Below are 10,924 nucleotides of genomic sequence, written 5' to 3' on the forward strand. Positions count from 1 at the left end.
TATTTATTATTTATATCTCTTATTTACGCTATTCATAAATACATAGTTTAAGCATTTACATCGTTTTGATTTCCTGATTATAGGTCAGCGTTCATTTAACACACTAGATGAGACATGCAACCTGTCATTCATGCATGAGTAAAATTCTCAAAGACAACACTCATTCACAACAATGTGGCATATAAATATATGTCCATTTCTGATAAAACGCGAAAAATGTATGCAAGCAGTCTTTCTTACGAGTATAGGTACTGCTGATGTGTGCCACTGAGGACTTAACCCTCTCCTTACCAGCCATTTTCAGGATTTTCCCCAAAACTTCACACACAACTATCACAAAAAATGTATTTTTTAATCACTCAAACACAATAGCGGTAAGTTCTTGCGATAAATAATTTCTTTAGCAAAACATGCTCGACAACACGCTGTTCATTTTCTTTAGATGTTATGTTGTAAAAGAGAAATTTGAATAAGAAAAATGTTAGTTGTATTGTAAGGAATGTGACGATTTTCCTATAGTTGGTAAGGAGAGGCTTAAACCCTCAGATCTCATTTAGGTCATGTTGTATGTAAGCCAGTGAACATATGAATACGTCACACCCACACACAGTAAAAGAGAAAGATGAGAAAGTTATCAGCTTGAGCAATCCCGGCCACTAGTGGGGCAATAATAGTGCATACATGATTTTACAAAATAACTTAAATATAGCGCAATACTCAATATATGTACTCAAAGCACTTTACAAGAGGTCCAAGCCAACAGTAGCATTTAAGGTGTAGGGAAAGACTTAACATCTGACGCTATTACACTTTTTTTTTCAACAGAGACATCACTGATACCAGCTTGGTACTCATTTTAAACATGATTATGGGGAGAAAATGTGGACTCAATTTAGCACCACTCATAGCACAGCAGGACTCGAACTAAGAACCTACACCTCACAATCCAACTTAAGAGAGAATTCTGCTTTAAGTCAACACTGCACGACTGATTAACAGTATTAGCGGAGTGAGAATGGTTGTGCTTGGCTTGTGTGAGTGATTTATTTCTTATTGACTACATACCAACCACTCATTCAGATTTAAAAGACTTGTAAGGAAATAAAAGACTTCCGGTACTCACACTTTTAAATATATGAATTAAAAGTGACAAAAACATACTATTGTTTTTTTGTTTTTTTCTGATCTCCAAATATTTATTCAAGTCATTATATCTAATAGATAATCAAATCAAATTTATATTCGGTAAAATTTTCATAAACGCACACTCCAAGACTTGCCAAGAACAACAACAACTCCAACCCCCCCCCCCCCCCCCCCCCCTTGAATTTAAGAGAGAAAAAATAATATGTATGAACCCAGAGTGCACTGGTTTCAATCTTTTTTAATTTTAATCTGAGCACGGCTTTAAATGGTTTAGTATTGAGGTAATTTGGCGTTCACAAAAATCCATTTCTAAAGAAAATGAAAATATTTCGCCGATATTCCTTCAAAAAAAAAAAAAATTGTAATGAAAATTCCAAATAATGGGAGAAACAATCTGAATTCAGTCATATATTTAGTCTCAAAAAATTCACACCGATTAACTCTGAATAAGTAGCAGATCTGTACTCCCTGTTAAACGAATATCTCCACTTTTTTAATTTCTACGAATTCACCTTCACAATGGTAGGGATGAAGTTCCATTTTGCATGTTCTAATAATCTAATAAACGCACAGCTCCTCTACATTTTTTATACTCATTGTGTACTTATTGGGAATAATGCAATAACTAAATTTGTAAATGTCGTAAGAGCATCTCTCTCTCTCTCTCTCTCTCTCTCTCTCTCTCTCTCTCTGATAATAAGTTGATAATAAAAAAAACAAAAAACAACTCATACAAAATAATAAAGAGAAAAAAATGGTCATTATAAATTTCAATAATCAAAATAGAGTATTCTCAGTCATTATAAAGGTAAATAATCCATTTATGCTTAAGCAAAAAACAGTTTTTAATTGAAGGCTTCATTGTCAAATATATTGGTTCAATTTTGTTTTCAATTCACAACATCAATTTATCAAGGAGTAAGTAACAGCTTAAATGTGACCTGAGGCCATTCAAAGTATAAAATAAGCTTAAAAGATCAGTGAAACAATTTCTAACTGAAATGATTACAAAATATGATGCATTATTCAGAAACGCTGTAAACAGTTGATGTCATGCAGAAAACAGATTTAAGTTATGATAGAATAGTGACACGAATAAATCATTTTTAACATCACTCGTGCTTGTAAAAAAATTTAAAATGTTACCCCCAAATATCTTGGTAAATCCTTTGAAAACGTACCCGTTTAATTGGGTTCAAAAATCGTACAAAATCATACCAGTTGGCAGGTCGGGTTTTGTAGCCGTACCTTTAAAAAAAATTGAGACATTAATTTTTTTAAATGATCAATGATATTAGGAATTTCTTTCAAGTTATCCCCATGCTATTGGGAATAGATTGTAGTAAATAGGGGCACAGCTGGCTGTTAAGGATTAAAGCAATAACCATTTGCATCATAACATATGGCCTTAACAATGCTCCTGTAGATGCTCAAAATGTAAAGTCTGGCAAATAAGACAAATGGAAATTGATTGCAAGTGAATCAATAGGGCTGCGAATTGTGAAATTATAATTACTATACCATAATTCTTGCTCTTGAGAAATTATGTTTCTGGTTATTTTATAAAAGGGGTAAAAAAATGTCTGACAAAGCCCTGAATTGTTCTAAATAATAAGTGCGTTCCAATTAACCAGTAAGAATTATAAAGAGAAAATTCTATGATAGACAGATCATTCCAATTATTTTTTTATTTTTTTTGGAGCATTTATATAGCGCAATATCCACTTAACGTGCTCAATGCGCTTTACAAGGGGTCCCTGGTCAACAGCAACATTTAACATGTAGGACGAGACATGATTATGCGGCTGTTCCAACTAAGCAGCATTAGAATGACAAGCTTTGACGTTACACGTGAAAATACAGAAATTTGACCTTAATCTACTATCTGATTTATAACAATCTGAACAAGTGTATTTAAATCAGAAGGTCTAAAGTTCAATCCCTAGTGGAGGCAGGCTGATTTTTGTTTCGTCTACTGTTCTCTTTGCTTTACTTCTTACACAAATTTTCAAATTTATATTTTTGATCAGTTTCCGCTCCCAAATTTTCAACTTTCATATCCTATTTGTAACATGTATGTATAATTTTTACATACTATGTATTTTTCACTCTAATTAGTAATAAGTAAATCATATTATATCATTCTGACAAAGAAACTTTTATGGCGCATAAACTTATTGAAAAATAAAAATGAAAAAATTAAACATAAATGGAACAAGAACATCAAATTTGATTTTTTTTTTTAAATAAAAAATCAGGGAACAAATACTTTAAAATAGAGAGTGAGAATTAATTATTACATCTGGTCTAAGAAAATTACTGGCTTAAATTTAATGTAAATAACAACTCTAACTGCATCACTTTTACTGCATGCCCAATGATACCAATAAGGTCTTCAAAATATAACCAGATAATTAAATAATGGAGTTAAAAGGAATACAGTCTTACGTTACGATGATGATCATGCAGGATTTGTTAATCAAAGAAGTATTAGCATGTTTTAATTTTTTTTTTTTATCAATACAAAGTAAATGGTAAACAGAAAATGATTGACCCCTGAAAAATAAAAGATCCCACTTCACTATCTAGGTCAGCACAATATGCTTGTGCTAATGAATTTGAAAAATAAAATCTAAACCATAACAAATTGAAGAGCAGTGATTAAAAGTACAAATCAACATAACATAAATTAACCAGTTTGACAATCATGTGACATTATGAACAAAAATGACAATAGTTAAAATTTTGAATAATCAGGTTTCTGGGGAAGGGGGAGGGGTTTAAAGATTTATTATTTTCAAATAAATTATAAAAAAGAAAGTTAAATATAATTTTGCATACGTTTGGAGGAAAGGGGGAGGGGTGTTTTTCCCCTATATTACACTTCACAGATTTTTTTATATCTTATCCAATCAAAAAAAAAAAAAAAAAAATCTAAGTAAAGGAAATTTTATCAACTTCAAAATGTCCATGATCTCCAATAGCTCGAACTGACACTCGTCCACTTGGTCGTATAACTACATGAGTAAGGCTAGCATGAGCTAGAGAAAATCGTAACCAAGCCTCAGGGGAAATTGCAGAACCCTGAAATGAGGAGACAATAAAAATGTTGTTGACAAATCACTGGTAACTGGTACAATCCCAGTCACCAAAATGAAAACAGAACAGGAAAATTATTTTTTTTCAACTTCGGGGAAAATTAATTGAAAACAAAAACAAAAGTCAAACAGAACAAACAAATCAGAGAAAATGAAAAGGGATTTTAAATTATCTTAAGAAAAACACTTTTTAAAAAAAATATCATTTTTCCCCTTGAAACCTCACTGGCAAATACCTAACTAAATTTTTATTCTTAAAATTATCAACATATAATCATTAAGTGATCCTAAACAGTTATGAAATAGTTATATGAAAGAACAACAAGCGATGTGACAATTCTTATTTTCAGACAATTTATTTTATTCTTAATTCTGTTTCAATTAGCAAAAACAAAGATCTCAAAATAAATGTATGAAACTTTTTCAGATCTTTATCTTACACCAGTGCCTGCTCCCCAATTTGTCACTTTGATATTAAGCAAAAACAATGCAACTCATTAAAGTATTTCCTTAAAAATTACAACTTTATCATTCCCCTAATGTCACAGAAAACTCACTGGAGAATTACAATTGACATGGCAGGTGTACCTTTTTAAAGTCAAAGACGAGAATGATAGCCAAAATAAAGTTTTGTTACAAAAGAAAGTGTAATTTTTTTCCATTCTATTAAAGAACATACTTTACTTACTAGTCTTTCACTTTTGTAATTTCTTTTTTTCCTCTTTTTATTTGTATATTTGTTATTTATATTTGTGTTTGCTTCCATTCATAAACCAACAACTCAAACATCATTGAGATAAATATAGATTCAGCAAAAACAAGTGAACCAGAATCACAACTTGCAACAGAATTGACAACAGAAATAGAAATCCTATATACTCACCGACAAATGAAGTAACGAATAACATTGGAATGGCATACGATGATTTCGAATGAGTCCTCTTTCTGGTCTGGATGGGCTCGATGGAAATATTTACGAAAGGCACTTTCAATTCTTGCACCATCTTGAAAAAACTGCTGGAATAAAGGATAATATTAATATATTTTAAAATCTCTTTTTGGAGCTAATATTTCATTTTTTAAATTTCTTTTGATCTATAACATTATATGGAGGCTCCCTATACCAATTGGGAGAACACTAGCCTCACATGCAAAATGACCAGTTTTGATCCTTAGTTGGGGATTTTTGTTTTACCTAACAATCCATCAACCAGTGGTTATGTAGCTGGGTCTGTTAGACAAGGTGAAAAGTGTTCTGTGGTAAGATAACATACTATCCAAAGGGTAGTAATCAATTTTCGCACTCCAATGACACTAAAGAAACAAAGATAAAACCTGACACTACGGGGTTGATGACTTAGTCGGACTCCTTTCAATGACACCATGTTAGCTGACACCATGTTAGCAAGACTTTTTCTTGAAATGATACTAGTCTGATTAATTTTATATCATTCCACAAAAGTGTGTAAATGTTTAGTTGCCTTATATGGAAAATCACGGGATTATAATACATAAACTATATATGAAGGTGTTCATTAGCATCTAAAATTTGATGAGAAAGCTGAAAGATAGTGAGATAATATTAACACAATCAAAGCGGTCTTTGAACAAGCAGAACGAAAGTCACTAGAAGGTCATTAATAATTGTGTTCTGAGAATAAAACAGAATTCAATAAAGTTTCCTTTAATAATCCTCAAGGGGAAATTTTTCTTAAGGGTCAATTGCATAGGAAGACTGTAATAAGCCAATAACCCTGGCAGCAGCCACAGTGCAGCACCACAAAGTGAGTAGGGCAAAGTGACTTGCTAAAAAAAGAAAATACACACAGCACAGTTGAGAATCACATTTGGTATCTTCTTTGCATAAGGCAAAGACCATGTTGATGTTCAACGCTGCCTTCTAGAGATTCCATTGCATGAGCAAAAGTTCAAGAGGATTAAAATCAAACTAAACAAAATAAGCACCTACCATTTTCTCTGGTCGATAATTTCCCGATTTTGGTTCTGGAGGAATCGGGGCACCCTCCCGTAAATTGTCATCATAACTGATTTCCAATTCCGGGAGATGTTGGTTAATTAGTTTAGCAGTTTCAATAGCTCTGATCATGGTTGATGATGTCATACTTGTGTAATCAAGATCCAAATGTTTCAACCTCTGACCAGTAAGGTCAGCTTGAGTTCGACCTGAATATAATTTTCAAAAAAATATATTCATTTTCATATGTGATGAGATGTCATGCTACATAAAAGATTCAATGAATAATTGTTTTTTCAGTCATATAGATGAGGGACATTTGAAAATAATAATATAATATGCTAATAAATTGTCAAATTCCAAATAACAATTCATCATATTAAAAAGAAAAAAACAAGACTATAACCATCTCTCTAATCATTTCCTTTTCTTCACTCTTTAGAAGGGGTTCTTGTTGTAATATGTAACAACATTCACTTTATCTACTCAAGAAATGGAGAATGAATAACAACTTATATATGCAAATCTAATCTAACAATTATCTCTTACCTAAGGTGGTGAGAATTCTATCCTTATCACTTTTAGCACTTTCAAAATATTGTCCATGGCGAATCAGAATAAGATGTCTGCTAGCTTTGGGAGTGCTCTGGGCCAATCGATTGTTGAAGTCATTTTGATCCCTCTCTGTGTTACATCTCGGTGGTTCTACAGTGCTGGCTGGATCTCTCCTGATGAAAAGAAATAAAACAGATGAACATTAAGTTACTAACGAAAGAGTGAAAATGGAAAGGCTTCGTATGGGAACAAAACAGACAATGGACGTTTCGGGTACAAATCCTTCGTCAGCACAACAATACATAAATAAACGTGGACATTTCCACGTTTATTTGTGTATTGTTGTGCTGACGAAGGGTTTGTACCCGAAACGTCCATTGTCTGTTTTGTTCCCATACCAAGCCTTTCCATTTTCACGCTATCGTTAGTATTTTACGATCACCGGCTTCAGGCAGCCCTTACCGTTTTCTACTGAACATTAAGTTAATACCTTATAAATGGAGACAATGCACTTCCCAATGCTTCAATTATTCCTCCCAACATGGAATCAAATTTCAATTTCATATATCACAACTTACTTACCAGCTTGGCATATTTCTTAAATTTGCACTTGCAGTCTTATATTATTTGTCAATGCTTTGTAGAAAAAATCTAGTCGATGTCACCTGACTATATATTATTGTTTTTAGACCGCTAATTGGGTAATTAGTTCTCACTAAATTCCCTCTAACAGACTATAAACATTGTTATGGTGCGATTCACCTGGCAGGCTTATCTAGTGAGCATTTTACTAAAAATGCATACCATAAATAGTCAGCAATCTATTCTCCCCTGAGTTGAGGTGTTACATGTATGTAAAGTACTCTACCCACACATGCTCCTTAACGGCTGGAATTCCACATCATTCCACTTCAATGACTAATAGTAAATATGCTGACTTGTTCACCTGGAGTAAAAGTGATATTAATCCAAAGGACCAAACAAATTTATCTATAGTATCTATATTGTTTTCAATAATTTTATCGACTTAGATTAGCAATCAAGATGCAGCTGTGCGCCATCTTTTAAAGTTTTGCTGTAACTTTTGCTATCCCAGATTTTACCTGTATCACCCAAAACTAGTCGATTCTTTTCTCCTGTTTTGTTTGGCCTTGTTCCGTTTCTGAGCATGAATTCCTTAAAAATGTATTTATTTTTCTTCTTTCTATCTGACCGTTTGATCGCCCTCTGAATTTATTTTTTTTGGTTTGTTTTTTAAATTACTTATTCTTCTTAGTATATACTTTTTGAGATCAGACTGGGGATGGATATTACATTTTGCAATATTCTATATAAAGGAACCAAAAGAAAGAGAGAAAAAGATTTAAAAGAAAAAGAAAAAAAAAAAAGGGGGGGGGAGGGGTGGATGGGACATTTATTATTTAAAATGCTCTGTAGAAAGAAGACAAAAAAAAAATAAAATGTAGTAGAACCAGGATTCGAACACAGTGTTGATTCCGACAAGCCTTCTAATTCTACTAACTTAGTTTAAGGCAGACAACTTAACCATTCGACCATGACACTGACATGAATGTCGACGCATATTGTGTGTAGGGCAACCTACTATCCATCGACTAATTTATTGTTGGGTAATTTTATACTTTTATTGATATCTTATTAACTTTACTTATTTCTATTCTATGTGCATTATGAAACTGGAATGTGGAATAATGTTATCGTCCAGTCAGACTAGCAATAATCCTTTTTCTTTATTGGTAGGCATAAAGAGGAATATCGCAGATATTTTGGTATCATTTTTTTTGTCTTTCAATTTCCTTTTTAATGGTGCCAAATAACGAAAAATCCATCAAATGCATTTATTTTTTTATTATAGCGTGTGTTTTAAAATATAAACGCTTGTTTTTAGATTAACATTAACTTCATTCATGCCAAATTTCAGGGCTCTATATCTATGTGCAGATACTTTTTAACTCTGCGCCATGATTTCATTACCTTCTCATCATGGCTGTCCGACGATATCGATATTCATATCGATATCTTTTTAGTTATCTATTATTTTTAATTTAGTCCATGATTTTTCAGTACTATCATGTACTACGTTTTTATTTTCAATGCATGCATACTTCCCAACTTTTTTTTAATTTGCATTTTATTGTTTTTATTTGAAAAGTTTTTATATTTTTCTTCTGTGTAAAATCCAATATTAATAATATCGACATTTTAAAAATGCCAATTGCTTTAATTTCATTTCATTTTGCCATCAAATTTCTTTCCCATCTATTTAGATATATTTGTTATCAGTTGTATTCACATTCTAAAGGTCTCGGTCTCATTTACTAATTTTCTCCCCCCCCCCCCCCCCACCCTTTCTCTCTCTCTCTCTCATATTCCCTCTTTTTGACCTTGCCAGTTGGTAAATCGTCTACTAGTACTAGCTATTTATGATTAAATGCCAAGGATTGATCTTGTTGCAAAAATGTTTAACGTGAATTGTTACTGTGTGCAGTATTATTTCCTTTAAAATGAAGGAAATCCTACTAGGACTTGGCAGGGATTTGTCACTTCATCTTTCTGTTTTTCTGCTGAATCCAAAAACAACAGTAATTTTTGTTTTGATATGATTTTAACTCGTCTTGGACTTCATGAAAAGACATAAAAATTAAAAACAAATGCCAACGAGTGTAGTCCGCACAACGATTAACAAGGAATGAATGATTGGAAGAAAGTGAGATGGGATTCAAGATACGTGTATGCGCGCAAATTGAGGCTTGACTGAAATCACCGCATGCAGCTGAAGAGTTCCAATTTGAACCGTCAACTACCAAGGACTCACTCCTTGGCAATTGACACTTCCTTTGGGAGGTCTTCCGAAAGCTCCTACATCCACAGTATTCTTATTCTAGTAGGAACAAGGGGTTTGGGAGGGGGAAAACTTTTTTTATAATGTTCTATCTAGTAGGGGGTTTGGGAGGGGGGAGACTTTATCACTTAAAAAAAAGTTTCCCCCCTCCCAAACCCCCTACTAAAACATTATAAAAAACAAGAATACTGGGGATGCATGAGCTTTCGGAAGGCTTCCTTTTCCTTTTTATTAACTCACGCGATTTCGATCACAACTTTCCAATGCCAATGCCAATGGTAATTGGTAATTTTGGGGTAAAAATCAGTCTGAAATTTCAGAATTTGAACTGCCGTAACTACATTTCTTATCAAGATAGAAACAAAATTCAAACTGTTATGTAATCAGTGGTGCTAGCTCTTTCATGTGACATTGTTTCAAGTGCATGAGTTACCAAAATAACTAACCTGTCCCAGTTGCTGTCCCATGCTGTGGTCGGTTCATAACCGGTGGTCCACGAAGCCCAGACATTACTCGGTGATTTAAGCTTGTTGTATACGACTACACTTAAAACTACCGTTGCAGATGCCCCAACTCCTAATTTAACAGATCTCCTCAACGCATCGGATAAAAAACGGAATCGTTTAAATCGAAAATTCTTCCAATCCATTGTGTTATGAAGAAGGAATGTCGTTGGTGATTGATTTGTAATTATTCTGTCTGTCAGGCAGAGAAGTAGAACAGATTTAGCGGTTTAAAGAATATGTGAAGTCTTCATATACATTCGAAGTCTTCTACTTCTCTCTTCATTATAAACCGACTATAGCATTATTGTCATTGCGCCTTCGCATAACCCGTTAACAAGTTAACAGAAAGAGGGGTATTACTAACCTGCCTGATTTACACATCACGCGGCTTTATAAAGTATTGGATTATTGAGGTGTTATAACTCTATCGTGTTTTTCATGATGTGACAACCATCACTAACTTTTCAGTGACAAAATTAATTGTCAATATTATGCGTAAGGTTCTTCTTCTTCTTCTTCTTTTTCTTCTTCTTCTTCGTCCTCTCTTTACTCCTCCTCTTCCTCTACAACAACAACAACAACAACAACAACTACTACTACTACTACTACTACTACTACTACTACTACTACTACTACTACTACTACTACTTACTACTACTACTACTACTACTACTACTACTACTACTACTACTACTACTACTACTATCTACTACTACACTACTACTACTACTACTACTACTACTACTACTACTACTACTACTACTACTACCTACTACTACTACAA

At 33.2% G+C, this 10,924-nt stretch overlaps 1 protein-coding gene across 5 annotated transcripts in view; it reads right to left on the minus strand.

The window, feature by feature from the left end:
- Nucleotides 1-10,437, minus strand: part of LOC144969051 (serine/threonine-protein phosphatase PGAM5, mitochondrial-like) — a 14,827-nt gene extending 4,390 nt beyond the window's left edge. Inside the window, exons 1-5 of one of the 5 annotated variants that reach the window (XR_013644717.1) lie at nucleotides 10,081-10,341; nucleotides 6,769-6,947; nucleotides 6,214-6,428; nucleotides 5,128-5,261; nucleotides 4,105-4,230 (exon numbers count right to left, since the gene is read on the minus strand). Coding sequence is in view for 4 of the 5 variants with exons in the window: in XM_078908031.1 (XP_078764157.1) it covers nucleotides 4,188-4,230; nucleotides 5,128-5,261; nucleotides 6,214-6,428; nucleotides 6,769-6,947; nucleotides 10,081-10,283 (774 nt within the window). In the remaining variant the exon portion in view is untranslated. Of the gene's footprint in view, nucleotides 4,231-5,127; nucleotides 5,262-6,213; nucleotides 6,429-6,768; nucleotides 6,948-10,080 lie in introns of all 5 variants that reach the window. The other 4 variants (XM_078908033.1, XM_078908031.1, XM_078908030.1 and 1 more) reach the window with 4 other exon arrangements.
- Nucleotides 10,438-10,924: the final 487 nt, after the last annotated feature.

This window comes from Berghia stephanieae, chromosome 3 (genome assembly GCF_034508935.2).
Source record: "Berghia stephanieae isolate SIO BIC M18660-M18661 chromosome 3, UCSD_Bste_1.3, whole genome shotgun sequence".
In the NCBI taxonomy this organism is placed as follows: domain Eukaryota; kingdom Metazoa; phylum Mollusca; class Gastropoda; order Nudibranchia; family Aeolidiidae; genus Berghia; species Berghia stephanieae.